Consider the following 21,021-nt stretch of genomic DNA (forward strand, 5'->3'; position numbering starts at 1 on the left):
CCCGCCATCGCCGCCCATCGTTGCAGGTGCCCCGAACGTGTCCTTTTCATGAGCGCCTGCGGCAGGGGCTACACTGAACTGGGACGCGCGTGCATCTCACACGCATGCGTGTCCCAGTTTCTCGGCGGGTACGCTGCGTGTCCCTGCCCATCTCCGCTTCAGGGAGACGGGCAGGGTTAGCGGGGCGCTCGGGGCACCTGCAACGATGGGCGGCGATGGCGGGGGAGGCGGCGGGGACCAGAGGCAGGCTCCGTTGCCCAGGGGGCGCACGAGCGTCTCGAGCACGCGCGCCCCCTGGGCAACGGAGCCTGCCTCTGGTCCCCGCCGCCTCCCCCGCCATCGCCGCCCATCATTGCAGGTGCCCCGAGCGCCCCGCTAACCCTGCCCGTCTCCCTGAAGCGGAGATGGGCAGGGACACGCAGCGTACCCGCCGAGAAACTGGGACACGCATGCGTGTGAGACGCACGCGCGTCCCAGTTCAGTGTAGCCCCTGCCGCAGGCGCTCATGAAAAGGACACGTTCCGCCACCCCTCGCGGGGCTCGCTGCGCTCGCCACACTTCGAGGTGGCCTGGATAGTTTGTTAAACCTATTTTGGGGACATACAATAATATTATTCTATAGTTAATAATAATGGCATCGCACACCCGATCGCATGTGATTTTGCAGGACATGCGATGCGATGGCCCGGAACTTGTGTTCCTATGTATTCGGTCATCCATATTGTCATTATGCACTATCTTATTTTAATTGTTTCTAAAACAGGGAATAACAATTCATTGTATTCAATAAACAAGCTTGATATGCAGTTATATTAACCATATGAGCTAAAAGGACCTCCTAGCAAGTGCATCAGACATTCACTGGCAATTCCTATGTATGAGTTTGCAGCTCAGATGCCAGTCAACAACCATTCCCTTCAGACTCTCATTACATAATTACTCTATGGGGACTGTCTGACAATGTCTGTTGTGATGGGGATATTGCAGCCAGTACTAAATCTACTTGTCTCAAACATATATCCATGTTATTTGGACCTGATTGCAGCCCTGCAATTTCTCAAGGTGATTGACAATTGATTGACTGCACATGCGAATGAATCATAGCGTGCATGCACGGGGCCAAACAGCTAAGAAATAAAGCATCTTTTATGATTGTATGAGGCGTCCTCACGATTATGTCCTGAATGTTGAGCAGGTGGTGGTGTCCCAATTGCAACAATTGCATGAAATCTTGGCAGGGGATTAGCCAGGAACCAAAGTGTAAAGCCAACTTGGACAAGAGATTAGGACATCCGGTAACTCCTCAAGAAGTCCAACAGATTAAAATCTCCCTTGATTTTAATCTGTTGGACTTCTTGAGGAGTTACAGGATATCCTAAACTCTTATCCAAGTTGGCTTTACACTTTGGTTCCTGGCTAATCCCCTGCCAAGATTTCATGCAATTGTTGCAATTGGGACTATCACTGGAACTCTGGTTAACAATATAATTACCTCACTAGTCCAACCATTAATATTGTGTATATTTACATTTTTTTTACTATAAAAATTTTTACTGTGATAGTCACTTATTGCTAATAATACATGTCTATATGTGTTTTACATTTATGTGATTAATTAAAAATATTAATACTGTACTACCCAATTGATTCTATTTAGATTAATTTAGCTCTCCACCACCCCTTCTTTTTTTCCTAGGTATAGTGACAATGTCTAGGTGGACAGTCACTAGGTTGGCACCTGAAAATGTTTGACATAGCCACACGGTTGACATGAGTTTTTCACGGTTTTTTTTTTTACATCTCCTCATCAATAACACAATAGAGATATGTTTTAAGGTGAATAAAGTGGCTTAATTACTGTAACTGTCATTTATCTAGTACAGTATTTGAAATGGCAGTTAGAAGCTGATTTGTTGCCTTGGGCAACTTCTCCACTATCTAGAGATATATCGGCGCAACGTGTTGTGTATATGGCGATCCGCCAACTGCCCGTACAGTCACGCTCGCCACGCTGCGGGCTAGGTGGCTATGCGCTCGCCACACTTTCTATTCTCAAATCCACGCCGACGTGGATAGTGGGGGTATGAAAAGGTCGGAGGACGCGTACCGCTGCCCCTCGCGGGCTCACTGCGCTTGCCACGCTTCGGGTTCACGTTGATCGTGGGGTGGCGTTAACAATTGGGGGGCCATTTCACACTTGAGGGTGGCTATTTGGGCTCTGTGGGCAATTTAACATTGTTCCCTATGTAAAATCGGGTCAATTGGGCCATTTAACATTGTTCCCTATGTAAAATCGGGTCAATTGGGCCATTTAACATTGTTCCCTATGTAAAATCGCGGTAATCACGTCGGTCGCATCGCATGCGATTTTTGGTCACATGCGATGCGACCGACGCGATTTACATTTTAACATGCATTTCTATGTGAAATCGCGGGCACCGCATCGGTCGCATCGCATGCCATTATAATGGCATGCGATGTACATGCGATGCCCGCGATGGGCGCCGTTCTAGGTAAAGAGTACCATTTATTATATAATCTATATGAAGAGATTAGTTGTATAAGCAATGTGCACAGGCTCAGGCTGTTCCATCTGATAGCATACAGGCAGCCTTGGGCATGTGAGTAGGAAGAGATGACCAGACCAGAAAACAACAGGAAGACTTATATGTATACATCAGAGGTTCGGGCTAGCAACATTCTTAGGGATGACGTACTGTATTCACAAACTAAAGTATAAATTCAGGACAATGTATTCATCATTATGGGGGAATCTGCCAGTTAGGAAAGATTGTCAATTCAAAGTTAATTAGCAAGTGGGTAAAAGATGATTTTCCAAACATTGCAACAGTTTAGTTTTTGAGCAAATTTGTAAAGCTCTGATATAATTGGTGCTATAGACTACATTTAGGCAACCATACAAGTATTCCATAATACACACTGTTATCTTATTATGTTGCAGATATATACTGTATGATGTGTGTGTATGGCAAAATATGCCATCTTTACACTGTCAATAGTATATATATTGTTACTACATTGGTTTAATGGTTTTACGTTTCACTGATACAATCATACAATCTATACTTTGATTGGTTAAGAAAGGTTTCTATAGCACAGAGGACAGGTACACTGCATCACTTTGATAAAGACACTAGTGCTGAACGCTTTGGTGGTGCACAATAGATTTTGCTAGTTAAGGAGTCTAGTGCGGGGACTTGGTGACCCCCCTTTTGCCAGGACTTTTATCTATGACAAACGGCATTGATTTTACTTCCAGTGTGCATATCTGGGATACGGTCATTGGGTCACCAGCATGTTGGTCGACAGTCATTAGGTCGACATTCATTTAGGTTGACATGCGTCTAGGTCGACATGGGTTAGGTCGGCAGGGCCATTAGGTCGACATGGGTTAGGTCGACAGTCAAAAGGTCAACATTGGGGTTTTTCACATTTTTTTGAGCCGACATGTGCCGACCACCATCCACTAGGGCATGGTGGGAGAATAATAGTGTGCCCGAAGCATTAGTAGTTGTGCAATGCTGCTCTGGGAATGTTTTTGATGGCCAAGATAACGTCATGGGGCCCTTTGGGAACTGCTGGGCCCTAGGCAGACACCTACCTTGCCTTTTGGAAAATCCACCTCTTCCTGAAGATATGGGCTTGCTGAGCAAATTCACCTCCCATTATAAGTGGCTATGTCCCCTTCTGGTTGTGCACCAGTACCAATATACTGCCCCAGTCTGTTCCTGAGGAGAGGAACACACTCTTTGTCACACAAACAAGAATTTGCAATGTGAGTAGGATTACACATACTGTAGATAAATAACACGTTTGTCTTCATACTGGGGATTTGTACATATTTTTATATTTTTGGGGGGAAATATCCACATCATATTTGTGTATTTCTGAAAGTTTATTCTGGAAAGACGTTTTTTATTACTAAATAAAGGACATAATGGATGTGTTTTTATATGTTGTATATAAATGTATCTAGGTGTCTGTCTCTGTATATTTGTAGCAGTGAGGTCAATGGGTGGGGAGACACTGGCAAGTATCAAAGCCAGAGTTACACACATATACACATCCTCCACCTGTACCGTTTTAGCCAGTACAGTAATGTTTTTTATGGTCTCTACCCTCTAAAACCAATGTACCAATTTGTACCGGTTTTTAGTACATCCCTATATCTTATGTAATTACACAGCCCAGGTTATACCCCTTTCACATCGCCGACACGTTTTAAAAACCGGTATTTTAAAACGGTAATTAAAACGGGTCAGAGCCTTAACATTGCCGCAGATTACCGTTTTAAATACCGGTTAAGTCTCATTCAACATAGCAGTCAAACCGTTTCAACCCGAACATGTTTCAAGCCAGAGTGTCAACATTGCCTGGGGACAGCCTATCACTGCTCTGTAGCTTGTGTTGTTTGCCTGAAATACCGTTTCAGACACATTGTACACATTCACATTGCTCAAAAAACGGCAAGGAACCGTGTAGGACTCTGCTTTTTACACGGTTCGAAATACCAGTTAACTTTAAACGGTAAATCGGCTCTGGTGCATTCACAGTGCAGGCTTAAACGTTTTAAAATGAAAAAAAAATCGGCAATTTACCGTTTTAAAAGTGCGATGTGAAAGGGGTATAACACAGCAGAAAGCTGGCTTATGTGGGAGGGGCAACACTATGGGGTGGGACAGGAGTCACAGCAGTTGGTTTAAGCCTCCCACTCTGGCCACGTGGGATGGGAGGTCACGTGACACAGAATTGACCCCTGCCGGTGACCTAGTCCTGCTGGTTAGGGATGGCCATCGACCCATCCTACATTGATGGTTGCCATCAATGGATTTTAAGGCAGGAACCATTGATGGCTACAAAACATTCTATGGCCGGCCATCGATGGTTCCTGCCGTAGCTTATCCGCAAATGCGCAGAAGAACGGGGCGGGTTGCGCCACCAGGAGTTGCGCGCATGCGCAGTAGAGACAGACTTTACTTGGCTGTCACTCTGTAGTATTCTTATGCGCATGTGCACGTGCGCCTCCGGCCGCCGCAGGGCGAATCATGAGTGACAGACTCATTGGGCGGTATTCAATGAGCCTGATTCGCCATGTTTTTATGGCGAATTTGTGCTGTTTGGCGAATTTCTGACTAAAACGGTGAATCACCCTATTCAATGACCACATGGCGAATACATTTCAAGGTTTTTTTCACCATGATTCACCGAGTAGCAATCGCTATCTTTTTATGGTGAAGTGGAATGTGAACTTTTGAAATAAAGTGTTTTGTTTTTTACATTTGGTGTCAAAAAATCAGGAATTTTATTCTGAGGAGGGGCATGCTATTTTTATTCATGTGCTTTAAGCACATGAATATATATTTAATTAAAAAAAAATCTAATTCTCTCTGCACATTTTACATCTGCCCCCCTGCACTGCACATGGTTTTGTCCAACTAAGAAGGATTTTGGGGGTTATTCAGGCTGATTCCGAGTCCACCAAACCCCACCCGGCGAACGCATGTCCCCCCGCCGCCCCAGCAAAGTGCGGCTTCGCCCGCACAGCAGCGAATGGATGTTTTGCATAAACATCCATTCGCTTTGCTGGGGTGTCCGCCCACATCGAATGATGTTTAGCGTGCACGCTTATATAAGTGACTTTTGAGTTACTTACATTTGCGTGCACGCTGGCGTGATATGGGCGGGCAGCTGACATCCGGTGATGTCAGCTACCCGGCCCACACACCCGCGTCATTGCCTCATTACCATGAGAACGCCCAGCGTTCTCATGGAAACGCCCATGGAACGCTGGGCGTTCCCATATGGTAATGGGGCAGCCCGGCACTCCCCGCCCATCTCCGCCCCCCCCCCCCTCGCTGCCATGGGTGCGTGCACCCGGCGACCCGAAAGGTCGCCGTGGGTGCACGCACATGCGCAGAAACACGCCTGCGCATGCGCAGACACACAACATCGGTACTGCGTGCGAATGCGCGCAGTACCGATGCAATCTGAATAAGGCCCTTTTGTCAGAGTGAACTAGACTAAGGCCCTGAGTGACCAGGCAGAGTCTGTAGCTGGGCTACACATGGCGGCACTGGTCTCTCCATGCTACTCCTAATGCCAGGCTACCTCTGTGCAGTGTCCCTGACCCCCTGCTACAGTCTGAGCTGAACTATTCCTTGTAGTATTACATTCCGCCTTCTCTATAATCTATTGAAATGATAGGAGGGGGACATGGCCACACCCCTCCCCAAATCTGTACCATTATTCATGTATGAAACCATTTTCCATGTATGAGATGTTGGAGGGTCTGTAGATTTGTTTTGGTGGTGATTTTTGACTATAAAAATGATTACAATAATACAACAATAATGTGATTAAAAATAAATAAAGATTATATTTATAAGTTTTTAATATATTTTTTGTATTATTCTAATTTATGTTATAGATAGTCTATACTCTGGAGTGTACTGGAGTATGTCACATGACTCTGTCTCCCTCAACTGCACTTCACTGATTTGTAGAGCGTGACAGACTATAAAACACCTAGATTCGTGCCTGGGTCACTGTGAGTTTGCACAAGACGTGGGCTGAGTACATACAGTAAATGCAAACATTTATATTGTGTGTGTGTGTGGGGGGGGGGGGGGGGGGCTGATCACTGTGGTAGAAAAAAAAAAACCCTCACTACAGTACCTACCAACTCAGGTTCCAGTGATCAGTGCTTCAATGAGGGCTGTTGGTCATGAGGGCTCCTGTCACCCCCGCTGCAATCAATTGACACTACAAAAAGTTTGCTCACTTTACAGCACTGGGGGTCACTGAAGCAAGACCATCAGCACTGCAGGAGCCAAGCCCCAGGTGCTGGTAAGTATGACCAGTGGTGGGAAAGGGAGTGCCGGTGGCAGGGGTAGCAGTGGCTTACAGACTGCACAATGTAGTCAATTATCGTATTTTGAATTGGGCCGAAAGTACATCCATATTTGATGATGCGGATAGTAATAAATTGGCCCCTACAGCAGTTTCGCAACTATGGGGGGGGGGGGGTCGCATGCCCTGGGAGCTGGATGTGATATCCATATGTGCATGCAGGCAGTGCCAGATTAAGGTCTAAATGGGCCTGGAGCTGAAAATTATCAAGGGCCTATTATGCGCAATAAGAGGGGTTGTGGCCAGCACGTGGGCTTCGAATGATTTTGGTCCTGTGAAAGTGGGCCGTTTAGTGGGCACCTAGAAGCGTGGGTGTGCACTGCTACATATGAGAGGAATCTTTTAAGATAATTTATATCCAAATGTAGATGAGCCCCAAAGCAGTTTGAGGTATCTGTCCTCAAACAACATGAACAGCCATGAAATTACATTTCAGAAATGAAAAAATCGGTTTACTCGCAATATCTCTAGAACCAATTAACCCAGGGGCGTAGCTAAAGGTTCATGGGCCCTGGTGCGAAAGGTCAGCTTGGGGCCCCCCTACATACAACAAAATTAAAATCTTGGTCTGTTTATATTTTAATGTAGACACATAATATGCCCCCACAGTGCCAAATACACATATGCCCCCACAGTGCCAGATATTCCCCCACAGTGCCAAATACACATATGCCCCACAGTGCCAGAAATGCCCCCACAGTGCCAAATAAACATATGCCCCCACAGTGCCACAAATGACCCCACAGTGCCAAATAAACATATGCCCCCACAGTGCCAGAATTTCCCACCAGCAACTCACGATTGTTGCTGCAATGCTGCCTCTCCATCTGCTGCTGCTGCTGCTGGGGAAGGGGGGGGGGGGATCCGGTGGGGTCAGACAGCCTCCTGCTCTCCCTGGCTGCTTAGCCAGTCACTGGCTGCAGCCAGGCAGCCTCCTGCGCTGGCCACGGCTTCCAGAACACGGCCGCGGCTACAGGAAAATGGCCGCCGGCATGTCCTCAGTGCAGAAGGCCGGCGGCCATTTTCCTGTAGCCGCGGCCGTGTTCTGGAAGCCGCGGCCAGCGCAGGAGGGCAGCCTGTGACTGGCTAAGCGGGCCGGGGGGACCTGCTGCCATCGGCCCCCCTGGCTCAGGGGCCCGGTCGCAGGTGCGACCGCTGCGACCCCTGTAGCTACGCCACTGAATGAACCCATATGGACCTGCCTTGTATCAGATTAAAGGCCCAGTGATTTGGGTTCGACTGAGATCAACCTCGAGCTTCGGTGCAGCTGTTGGAACCGGATGGGGGTCGGAATTAGAGGATCCCATGTTATCCTACGGGGAAAACATTCCAGATTTGCCTGGCAGTATCTCCGGTTCCCGGGGGGCTTGCGACACGGGCTGGGCTTGTTGGAAAGCCCTGGCCCTCAGCTACAAAATGGGCCTATTTAGAGAGTGGGCCTGGAGCTGTAGCTCCATCAGGCCCATTGTTAATCTGGCCCTGCATGGAGGGGGAGGGGGGTGGAGGCACAATAAGGCAATGACCCTGGTAATGTCTGGTTAAAGCCTGGTTACATCCCTGCTTTAAAGGCGCCCATACACTGAGCCAATTTGGGCCAAATCGTCCCAAATCGGGTCAGTTAGATATCCCCTCAGGTCCGATGATTAGTCCCATGCACATCGGACCTGAGTCGGTAGTCGGACCTGCTGGCTGATCGACCACCTGACCTTGGACCTCCCTCCGGGCGGCGAACCGGGACTCATGCAAGCCATCACAACAAATGGTGATGGATCGCATGCATCCCTGCTGCCTGGGAAGGTCCATCGCAGCAGTGTATGGACACCTTTAAATAGCAGCCAACCAGCTCCTGTCTATTTATCTATTTTTATTACTATTACTATCATTTATTTACAGTATATGGCGCTACATGAGTTCCTCAGTGCCGCCCTAACAATACATTTATAATAAAAAAACACAATAAAACAACTAATTGCAGTACAAGGCGATTTAGGACTAGTACAGTACATGGTAAATAAAGACAGCTGCATCACAAGACTGGACACTGAAGTAATTATCAGGGTGGCAGAGACCTTGGTGCCACTGGACAGAGTAAAGAAGGGGGATTAAAATATCTATCTACCTTCCCCTGTCTGTCTATTGATCTACACACACATTTTGAGAAATCATGTATACTGTGTGTCAGTGATTCTGTTACATAAGGTTCTATTCATAAGTACGTTTGAAATTAGAATCTATTTTTCTAAATTAAATTTTAATAATGGAATGCATTCATGAAAGAAATGGAGAGAAACTGGGAATTGCAAATCAGAATTCATCCGACCGGTCTGCATATTATTATTGGGGATGATGGAAAAACAGTACTTATATAACCACTTTGTCAGGGCACCTTTGTCTGTGACACTACTATACAAGATATGTCAAGCACTATAGGTTGATAATAAACTCTGTAGAAATAATGAGTTTACAATGTAGTTTTGTTGTGTGATGTTTAGGAAATGTAACGTTTCAGAGCAGCTGTTCTGCCACAGGCAGCATGTTCAGGGCATGGGCGTGTTAATTGCTTCCTACTGTATAAACTGTACACTGTGACTTCTGCAATCTCTGCTCTCCTGCTACTGTACATACAGGGTGCTAATACATATAATCATTATACTATTCCCTGGGAAGACAACACTTACCTGCTTTTACCTTTTCATTATGCAGCGCTATATAAATGCACAGTAATGGGAACAAACGTATTAAGGTTACTTACAGGGCACTTATTCATACACTGATCCCCTCACTGACAATAGTACAATCAGTGTGACACACACACACACACACACACTGATGACAGTGCACATAGGCTGATGCTATACACTGTGCACCAGGTATGTGACCCGTCTGGTAACAGTGACTAGTTCTCCGTTATATGTACTGTACTGTATGTGTTGCATGCATTGAAGAGCCGGTCGATGTGATCACAAACTGGTTGATCAGGAGGAAGGGGGCGCGGCTGGAGATGCTGTCAATCACCCAGGCGGCTTGTGTCTGGTGTGTGCTGCTCTGAATGGCTAAAATGAATTTGACGTCACCGTGGTGGGCGGTGACGTCTGCAGTGGGCTGAGAGGGGGGCGGGGCGAGCAGCCCGGTTACACAGTACGGTTCTCGGTGTCAGTGTCCGGGGCTCTGCCGCCTGGCCATCCGATGAGGGCTCCCCCATCCCGCGTCGCACTGCCAAGCTGCACACCGTGGCTCTCCTGAATCGGGTCTGAAATGATGGCCAAGGACTTTAAACGGTAAGAGATGGAGAAAGCCGGCTCAGGGTCTCTTCTCCACTGGCAGCATGCTGCCTGATTCTGCAATTACAGCTCCTACCCTACAGCACCAGTGACTGATCCCTACCCTATCACCCTGCTCAGTACAACGTCACCGAATGCTCCCTACATTACCACTGACTGCTCCCTACCCTGGCCTTATGCTCCCTACACCACGATTGACTGTTCCCTACCTTGGCCTCAAGCTCCCTACACCACCATTGACTGTTCCCTAACTGGCCTCATGCTCCCTACACCACCATTGACTGTTCCCTACCATGCCATCATGTTCCCTACACCGCCACTGACGGTTCCCTACCCTACCATCATGTTCCCTACACCGCCACTGACTGTTCCCTACACCGCCACTGACTGTTCCCTACCCTGCCATTATGTTCCCTACACTGACTGCTCCCTATCCTGGCATCATGCTACCTACCTCGCCTGCTTCCTACATCACCACTGATCACTACCCTAGCACCCTGCTCAGTACACTGCCACCGAATTGCTCCCTATCCTGGCACCCTGCTTAGTACTCCACCACTGACTGATCCCTACCCTGGTATCATGCTCCTACATACTGCTCACTATCCTGGTCAGTACACCACCACTGACTGCTTTATACCTTGGCATCATGCTGCCTTGGCCACCACTAACTGCTTTTTACCCTGGCATCATGCTCCCTACACCACCATTGACAGATCACTAACCTGGCATATGGTCAATACACCACCAATGACTATATTTACCTTTGACACCGTAACTGACTGCTGTATATTCTGGCATTATTCTCCCTAGATTGCCACTGATTGCTTCGTACCCTAGCATCCTGCTCTGCACACCACCATCGACTGCTCCCTACACTACCATTATTCTCCCTACCCTGACATTTTACTCAATACACCACCACGGACTGCTGCCTACCTACCTGGCAGACAGGAGACTTTTCATTCATTGTCAGGCTGGAGAGTTGCAGCACACATTGGTAGACAGGATTCCTCATACATTTAATTCCTTATTAGGAGCTGTGCTTCCTTTTTTTTAACATGATGTTTGTTGCCGCACAAGCTGGTCCAGTTATTCTCTATTAACAGTATATTTATTATCATTCATATTCAGAGCATTACCTGTTACATGTTATATATAATTACCTGTAGACATACTGGCCCTCCCCTATTATGATGATAACACTTATTTGTAAAATCCCTATACAGGGCAGGCATTGGGATAATGTGTACACCCCATCAGCAGGCTGGTCCTTTTGTTGGTACATGCTTTTGTTGGCTTTATCTGTGGTATACTATTCACACATCCTTTGATAAAAGATTTTTGATATCAGCTAGTTAACTGGTGCCCTATCTATGACATGTTTACGTTTCCATGTTGCTCGTCATCTACTAGAAAACTGGTGTCAGATGGGAATTCTGATCCACCCCTGACATTATTTATGACTGGCTCTTGTGCATCTTTTTTCACTAATAATTTCCCCTATACCCCCGTTTCCCAGGGGCTTGTAATCACATTCTCCGCTAGATGGGCATGTCTTTAATGGTAACATTACTTCATTTGTGCCGAGACTTAGGTTGTGATGGGCAGGTCTTAGAGACCAGCTGGCATATACATTTCACAGACTGTATTGGGGTTTTACCTGTGATTGGATTCTTTATTGGCAGTCTTAATCGGTCTCTGTCACTGGCAGGTTAAGTCCAGACTTCCGATACTGTCTCTTGCTTAGTCCATGTCTAAATCTTGATTGAGGCTTTGTTTGAATTTGCCATCTGTGAACATTCTGAACATGTTCTCTGTTGGAAGGTAGAGTGTCATTCATGTCTTTTCTATATTATTTCAATCGTGATGTTTGGTGTAGAAACTCATTTTTTGAATTAGCATTTTATTTTGATTTTTGGTACCCAGTGATGACTGTTGGGTAATATATGAACTTTATGGAGATGTACTAAATTGTAACTGTGTTTTTTTTCTGTTATATTTATATATAATAGTGAAAAAATTTTAGATTTGAAATAAAGTATTTTTTTCACGCCTCGAATCCTCACCTGCACAGTAGGTGTGCTCTGTTTACAAAGGAACATTGAAAAAATACATTCATGTGCTGTAAGTTTTTAAGGTTTTGTTTTATAAACTGACTCCACTACTCATTGGTATAGTGCCAGTTTCCAGCTTCATAAAGAAGCAAGTGTTAGAGGGTGGATGATAATGCAAATATATGCTGTACAGCACTGGTTGCCAAACTGTGTGCCGTGGCTCCCTGGGGTGCCTCGGGACACATGCAGTAGTGCCCTGGGTCGGTGGTCCAGGGCAAAATCAAATTATTAATGGTTAATTATTTATTAGCAAAACCGGAGCTAATACTGCCCTTTACCACATCACTGACCCTAAGAATTGCATATAATCCCAATGGAATTATTATTTTTTTTACCTAGGGGTGCCATGAAAAAACTCCTGATACTCTAGGGTACCGTGATTCAAAAAAGATTGGGAACCCCTGTTGTACAGTATTTTCACTTGGTTTCAGTATCCAAAATGAACAAATACATGTGATTGAGTCTCAGCCTGGGGATGATCACTTTTTATGGGACGGAGGCAATTGGAAATATTGCAGTTTATTTACTGTAACATACGCAAATTTGTATTACAAATTCCAGCAAATAAAAGCTTGCAGCAACATCCGTATACACTACAGATCTGGGTGCATACAGCACTTGTACCTCCTTTATGCTAGCAGACAAGTGCAGACAGTCTACTTATGGATAGGGTATGTTTCTGTACTTGCACAGAGAAGTATGTACACCTATCAGTAGCCATGGGTGCCAGAGTGCTGGCGCTTATGGCCGTTTCCTGCACTCTTCATTTGTTTATTGATCCCTGAAACCGATTCTGTTCTATCTTGGATGATTTTGTGGGCGTATTCTATCATACATTTTTTGCTACTAGCATTCGTACGTGAGAATGAATATTGTACCTGCTGTATTTTCAATTTGTATTTTGAAACATATCAACCAATAACTACATTTTTTTTTGCTTTGAATACAAATGTTACACTTTCCTTGTGCTTATGATATGGTTGGAGGTAAGTGTGCATCTGATGTATGTTGCTATAATCATGGATGTACCGTAAATGTGTTATTTTTACTATTTTTTTTTTTTTTCCTTTCGGGCTCATAATTAACACAATCCATATTCTCCCCCAATAAGGTGTTTTTTGTACAAAGACTGTCTCGCTTTGAGGCATCTTGTTGCAGATTAGTGATCCTGTGTCAGGGACCTGTTGATGAAAAAATAGAGCGATTGCTTAGGTCTGAACTCGGTGACCTACCAAAGGTCAGCTGCCATGTAGCTGCATTACCTTCCAATGTTTTAGATAAGAATGATATCTGCTAACAACTTGCTCGGATGACAGAGTGAGTGGACAGTAGTATTATGATAAAGTCCAGTACTAGCTTTGATTAGATGTTGCCTTTGAAAACAATTTGTGTGGGTTTATTTTCTAGCAGCTGTTTCATTTTTGTATAACATCCTGCAGAACAATGTAGCTCTTCTTTATAAAGTAAAGCCAACCATTTTCTGTCTGTGCATTGATGGTTTTGACCTTGTGAGTCATTTATTAGGTGTCCGAACCATCTATTTGCTAGGCAAACAATTTGTTGATAGATGTCAGGCATTACATTTGTACTTCCCACACATCTTTCCCAACATGTGCATGTTTCATAGTTCTGTCTGGAGCAGGAGAAGCCATTATATTATCACATTCTGTATATTGCAGATTTTACACAAACTAGTCTCCTCCATTAGAACTAGAGCAGGGGTCTTCAACCCATGGCCCGCGGGCCACAAGTGGCCCGCGGAGCTGATCTCAGTGGCCCCCTGCCCGCCATGCACAGGATTTTTTTTTTTAAGTAAAAGAAAATGCTGCCGAGGGAGGCAGTGTAATGGAGTCCCCTTGGGTGCCGCCTACCCGATTTCCATTGGCTGCAGGCAGGGCAGAGGAGTGGATCCAGTGCGGCTGAGGGAGGAGGAGGCACGTCTGGTCACGAGCTGGGGAGTTGGGACCCGGCAAAGCTGCGGGAGGAGGAGACGCAGCTGGCGGGAGCAGGGGACCCGGCACTGGAACTGCAGGAGGAGGAGGCACAGCTGGCGGAGGGGACCCGGCGAAACTGCAGGAGGAGGCATGGATGGTGGAAGCAGGTGACCCGACAAAGCTGCAGGATGAGGAGGTACATCTGGCGGGAGCAGGGGACCTGGCAAAGCTGCAAACATTACTGGGGGCATTGTGTGTGGGGCATTACTGGGGGCATTGTGTGTGGGGGGCATTACTGGGGGCATTGTGTGTGTGGGGCATTACTGGGGGCATTGTGTGTGAGGGGCACTGCTGGGGCATTGTGTGTGAGGGGCACTGCTGGGGCATTGTGTGTGAGGGGCACTGCTGGGGCATTGTGTGAGGGGCCCTGCTGGGGCATTGTGTGAGGGGCACTGCTGGGGCATTAGGTGAGGGGCACTGCTGGGGCATCATATGTATAAGCAGGAGTACTGCTGGCATTATGGTCTGTGGCATAATGGGCATCAGTGTGGGGCATATTGTGCAATGGGCATAATTTTGTGTGGATTAATGTGTAATGGGCATCACGGTGCGGCATAATGTGTAATGGGCATTATGGTGTGTGGCATAATGTCTAATGGACACTATGGTGTGATGCACAATGTGTAATGGGCATTACGGATAAACAGTGTAACAGTGTATATTGATTTAAGTAGCCTTTCATTGTTTGGGTTTGATCTGTGAGGCATACTATTTCACTGTGTGGGCCTTCATGTTTTTATATTTCATTGTGCAGGCTTCAGTCAACTTAAGCATGTGAGGACAACGACCATTCCTGCGGTAACCAATGTCTGGTCATTCAGGTTGCAAAAGAGGTGTCAGGTAATTGTTTTCCTGCTAGTTCACACTTGTTATAATTAGACCACGCCCCTTATAATTAGGCCACACCCATTTTTGGGAGCGCGCCTACGGCGCGTGCAATTTATTCAATATCAAATTATATATGGGGGGGGCACATATTTTACGGTTTGCACTGGAACCCAAATTGGCTGCTGATAACTATTAGGGTGTGTGTGTGTGGGGTTATGTGCTGAGTATGGGCGGCTGTGCCAACTATCTATGAAGGACTGTGCTGATGTTATAGGGGAGCTGTGATTCTATGGGTCTGTCCGAAATTCCATAGGCGATTTTAGTGGCCCTCGGGCTTCACTGGATTTGTTTAGGTGGCCCACGCTGTCTTAAAGGTTGAAGACCCCTGAACTAGAGAGTACAGAAAAGTCACCCATTAAATTCTCTGCTTACTTGGGTAAGCATCTGTATATAACTGCTAGTTTACAGAGTACTGCAGAACACAGATGTACAGTTTAGGATAAGGGCCCCTATTTGCTTTAGGATCCAGTCATTGTTCTTTTTCATTTGAATCCATGGGGTTTACTTACTAAAATGGGAGTTCTATTGAAGATAGGATGTTGCTGTGGGCAACCAATCAGATTTGTTCTATTATCTTCTAGAAGATGCTAAATAAATAAGTCGATTCTGATTGGTTGATATGGGCAACATCCCATCTTCAATAGAATTCTGAGCTTAATAAATGGCATCTGGAGTTCGAGCTGAAAAAAACTTTGAGCATTGCATCACTTTGCTGGAGCAAGTACTCAGCATTTTATTTTTGGCTCTGGTTTTGAGTATTCTAGAAATGTGATGAGCTACAGTGGAGTGCTGCACACTTCCTACAGCTCTTATGTCCCCACTTCTGCTTATTCCTAGAAATCAAGTAGCCTTTTCACTGTTCATCTTAGGTGGTCATCAGTGGGCAGTGTCTGTATGACCTCAGGATAATAACCGTGTGAGGAGGGTGGGGTTGGTGAGTAAATTTATATGTATGAATGTAGTACTGCATATTGGAGAAACTTCCTTCTCGCATACAGTACTTCCAGATATAGGGGCTAATTATGACTTTCAGTGCATTTGCATATTAATATTGAGTGGCTGGTGGTTTATCACTCTCCATTTTATCACTTCTCAAGCTTAGTACATCTGGCCCACAGTATCCGTTTGCAACTATACAAACATGCTCTTACTGTACTGAACCCATGTTAGTTGTGTGTAGAACCCTAGTGCTTTGTACCATGTAGAGTCATTTTCACAATATTTTAGAATTTATGCTTGACTGATATTCCTAAGTTTGTTATAAATATTAGTGTGACTTAATGAATACAGTGAAGCTATCTATTAATGTACAACGGATTCAAAGAGAAGTGAATTATTGTCTGGATATTTTCTAATCCATATCAAACTTTTAAATCCTTCTACTTTCTGATGCAGCACTGCACTGCACCACTGAACTGGACTGGATACAGTATAGCAGGCCACACCCCCCAGACTGAAACAACACAGCACTGCACCACTGAACTGGATACAGTAGAACAGGCCACACCCTCAGACTGATGCAGCACAGCACTGTACCACTGGACTGGATACAGTAGAGCAGGTCACCCCCACAATGATGCAGCAGAGCCAGAGCAGGTCCCATGCCATGCCACTTTCCCACAGCCACTAACACTTCCTCTCACTACCCACTCCAGGACTGGAGAGAGGCTAGCGTTGAGCCACCCGAATTTATATAGGGTCCGGATCTCACAGGAATCTGACAGCGGGATGATGAAGTTTTGGCACGTTCCAGGATCCAAGTTTGGCAGGAACAGCCTAGCCGCACTTGGATCCCTCCTCAGATCGTGAAGTTCAGGTACGTTCGGATCTCTGAGATCCGAACGCCCTCATCCCTACTATACGTACATTTCTGTGATGAAGTCACTCCTGAAGCTTCACTGCAGGGGGTGTCTGGTCAGCTGTTATATACAAACACACAGCAGTAGCAGAATGTCTGTCTTTCTGGTTTTAGTTCGTTTTTTTTTTTTTTTTTATCTTAAAAACAGCTGAAATCACTTAATGTTATTTATTACAGGTTGAGTATCCTGTATCCGTGCATCCCTTATCCGAATTATTCCAAAAATCGTGGTATTTGGAATCATTCGAATTTTTATTTTTTAACCCCCCTAACCTTCTTTTCATACTTACCAAGTCCCAGGGCGTCCACAGCAGACCTCCGGCATCTTCTCCAGGGTCTCCAGCGGTCCCAGGAATGCATTGCGCGAGTTGAATTGAAATCACATGGCACAAACCACACAGCACACATATCGTTACGTGTATGGGCACCTTAAGACCTAATCAACTTCTTTTGAATTATGTTTTCTTTAATTGAAAAAATAAACAAACAAAGCTAATCCGAGCCTTTCAGGGTATTTCATATAAACCAGTGGTTCCCAACCCTGGTCCTCAAGTACCCCCACAGTGCAGGTCATCCAGCAGGTGCACTCATTATTCAGACACATTTTAAAAGATCCACAGGTGGAGCTAATTATGTCACTTGTGATTCTGTGTGGAGACCTGGAAAACATGCACTGTTGGGGGTACTTGAGGACCAGGGTTGGGAACCACTGATATAAACGATAAAGCGGAACATATGGGCTGTCATCATCTGCTGCTGTTTTGGCCATGATCATTTTTAAAGATACAGTTTGTACCTCAGGAACAGTGAGGAATCTGGATAACCTTCTTTTCTAATAGCGGAATAAAAATAAATAAACAAATGGTATATAGGGATTTGTAGGAGTAGAATCTGTGCTAATAGGTTATCTAGTATGTTTTTGCTTGCAGCCCATAAGAAGAGTACACCTTGGATGATGTGTTCCTAGTTTCATATCAGCAGTGATGGAACCTGGAAGGGTAGCCGGCATTTCCAAGTGCATACCTACTTGCACGACAAGAGACAGTAGGGGGGAGCAGGGTCCATGTTGCATTACGCACCACGGCTCTTCCTAGTATTATCCTGCATTGCCCTGCATGTACAGACGTCGGATGACATGGCTAACAACCCGCATCATTAATGATATAGATTGTACACACTGGACGATATGCACAAAAACATTGTTACCCATGGGTGTTATCCGGCATATTGTTTATTATTATTATACTTTATTTATATAGCACCACATGGACCTGCAGCGCTCAATTAAAGATACATAAACAAATAAGCAAAACAGTTACTTACAGTTGAATTCAATAGAGATCAAGTTCAGGTTGCATAAACATGGCTGCATAAGCAGAGGACACTGGAGTAAGTATCATGGAGGTAGAAAACCGCAGGATTTGGTGCCATCAAAGATGGTTTACATAAGAGAAGGAAAAGGACATGAGGGACGAGGGCCCTGCTTGTGAGAGCTTACATTCTAAAGGGGAGAGGAAGACAAACACGGGTGAAACAGATTGGGTAGACCGTAAGCATGGAACAGAGTTAAGGTGAGACTTGGCTGAGTTTGGTAAAGAAGTGGGTCTTGAGAGCTCCTTTGAAGTTTTATAGAGAGGTGGAGAGTCTGAGGGAGAGAATTCTAGAGGTGGGGAGCAGCATGTGAAAAGTCTGGGAGGTACAAGTGTGGGAGGAAGAAATCAGTATGCAGGAGTGTAAAGGTAGATGAGTGCAGAGATGTGAGTGGGTTAGAGCTTTGTGATACCCCTTTTACACCGCCGCAAAACCCCGGGTCTTCGGCAGGTAAGACCCGGGTCAGCGGCAGTGTAAATGGGACATGCCATGTCCCTTTTACCCAGGTCCTGACCGCAGCGTTCGTAGGATGGACGGGGGAGCACAGACAGCTTGCGCTGCTGTCGGCTATACTCTGCAGACAGCAGCAGCGGAGAAGGTGAATGGATGCCTGTTTGCGTCATCCATTCACCTCCCAGGTGACTGCTGGGAGGGGAGGGGGGCGCCGCCCCGCCCAGCAGCTGACCTTGGTGCTTGGCTGCTCCCAGCACTGCGATCAGTGGTCCCGGCGCTTGGAGATGATGTCATTTTTAAGTGCTGCCTCTGTGTACACTGCAGATGGGCACCTCAGTGTAAACTGTGTGAATCCCGAATCCGACCCGGCTTGGATCCTTCTTCCAAATGCCGGGTGGGATCCGGGATTTTTGGTGTAAAAGGGGTATAAGTGTGAGAAGTTTGAATTGGATTCTGGAAGGGAAGCCAGTGAAGGGCTTGTAGAAGAGGGGCGGCGAATGGAAGTGCGTTTAATGTCGTGCAGCATTGAGGATAGATTGGAGAGCGTCATTTGTCAGTGATTCCACATAGTACAAGATTACAGTAGTCCAACCTTTTCATACCCCCACTATCCACGTCGGCGTGGAGTTGATTTTATATAGTGTGGTGAGCCACCGAGCCCGTGCCCGTGGTGAACCCCGCGAGGGGACGCGCATTACTTCACAGGTATTACGCGGCCCCTCATGGGGCTCGCTGCGCTCGCCATGATTCAGGCACTATATAAAATCAACTCCATGCCGACGTGGATAGTGGGGGTATGAAAAGGTCGTAGGACGCGTACTATATAAAATCAACTCCATGCCGACGTGGATAGTGGGGGTATGAAAAGGTCGTAGGACGCGTACCGCCGCCCATCGCGGGCTCGCTGCGCTTGCCACGCTTTGGGTTGGCGTTGATCGTGGGGTGGCGTTAACAATGGGGGGCATTTAACATACACATCACCCATTAGGGTGCCTATACAATAAAAAATCGGGGCCATTGGCCCATTTAACATTGTTCCATATGGAAAATTGCGTTGATCGCGTCTGTCGCATCGCATGCCATTATAATGGCATGCGATGGACGCGATCAATGTGATTTTGTAATAGCCGGCTAATTTAACATTGCTCCCTATGTAATATCGCGGTGATCGCGTCGGTCGCATAGCGTGCCATTATAATGGCATGCGATGGACGCGATCAACGCAATTTTCTCATTGCCGGCAATAAAGGCTAAAAATAGCCAAATATTGCGTCGGTCGCATCAATCGCATACCTTAAGTTACCTTAACTTAAGGTATGCGATCACCCACAACGGGCGCCGTGCTAGGAAACAAGTACCAAAAAAAATACTGAAAGCCGAAACTTGGTAGACAACATTTCAGCACCTTTCATGTGGTCACCTAAGTTTACCACACCATATACCCCTTATACAAATCAGGAACCACAATAGTAACCCCCTTATTCTGTACTTGCCTCTTACACATTATGCCACATGGAATGAGCCAAAATTCACACTATGGCACAAGGATTGAGTCAAAATTCACGTTATGCCACACAATTAAGGCACAATTCACATTTTGCCACATGGATTGAGCCTAAATACACCCTATACCAAACAAATTGAGCAATAATGCACAATATGCTTCATAAACAGGGGCAATTCATGCCAAAAGGCGCGCATTAAAAATTTACACCATAATGCCCATTACATGTTAAGCCACACACCATATTGTCCATTACGTATTACGCCAAACACCATAATGCCTATTTAAATTATGCTACATAAGAGCTACATACCTACATGCTCATTGCCAGGGGTTCCATGCTCATTGCCAAGGGGGAATACATGCTCGCGGTAACTGGGGGACAGCCACCGCCGGGCAGAAATGACAGCCATTGACAGCCGGGCAGAAAGCAGGGGGCTGCCCGGCTGTATTCAGAGCACTGCAGGTTCCGGCTATTGGAAATAATACCCCTTTCACACCAGAAAATGCAGGGATTTACCCAGGATTATGGTCCCAGGATCATGCAGGGACATTCCCAGGCAGGCCCCTTTGACACCAGCCTAGTCCTTGCATTTTCTGGTGTGAGGGGGAGAGAAACCCCCCC

General features: G+C 46.1%; 1 protein-coding gene across 2 annotated transcripts in view; it reads left to right on the forward strand.

Annotated features, from left to right (window-relative positions):
- The first annotated feature begins 10,029 nt into the window (after nucleotides 1-10,029).
- The window catches only part of MMD (monocyte to macrophage differentiation associated), a 76,988-nt gene continuing 65,996 nt past the window's right edge, over nucleotides 10,030-21,021 (forward strand). The window contains exon 1 of one of the 2 annotated variants that reach the window (XM_083148642.1): nucleotides 10,030-10,208. In XM_083148642.1, the coding sequence (XP_083004768.1) occupies nucleotides 10,186-10,208 (23 nt within the window). In that variant the 5' untranslated portion in view covers nucleotides 10,030-10,185. Of the gene's footprint in view, nucleotides 10,209-11,896; nucleotides 12,039-21,021 lie in introns of those variants that run through there. The other variant, XM_083148643.1, reaches the window with a different exon arrangement.

This window comes from Crinia signifera, chromosome 6, assembly GCF_055691185.1.
Source record: "Crinia signifera chromosome 6, ASM5569118v1, whole genome shotgun sequence".
NCBI classification, from domain to species: domain Eukaryota; kingdom Metazoa; phylum Chordata; class Amphibia; order Anura; family Myobatrachidae; genus Crinia; species Crinia signifera.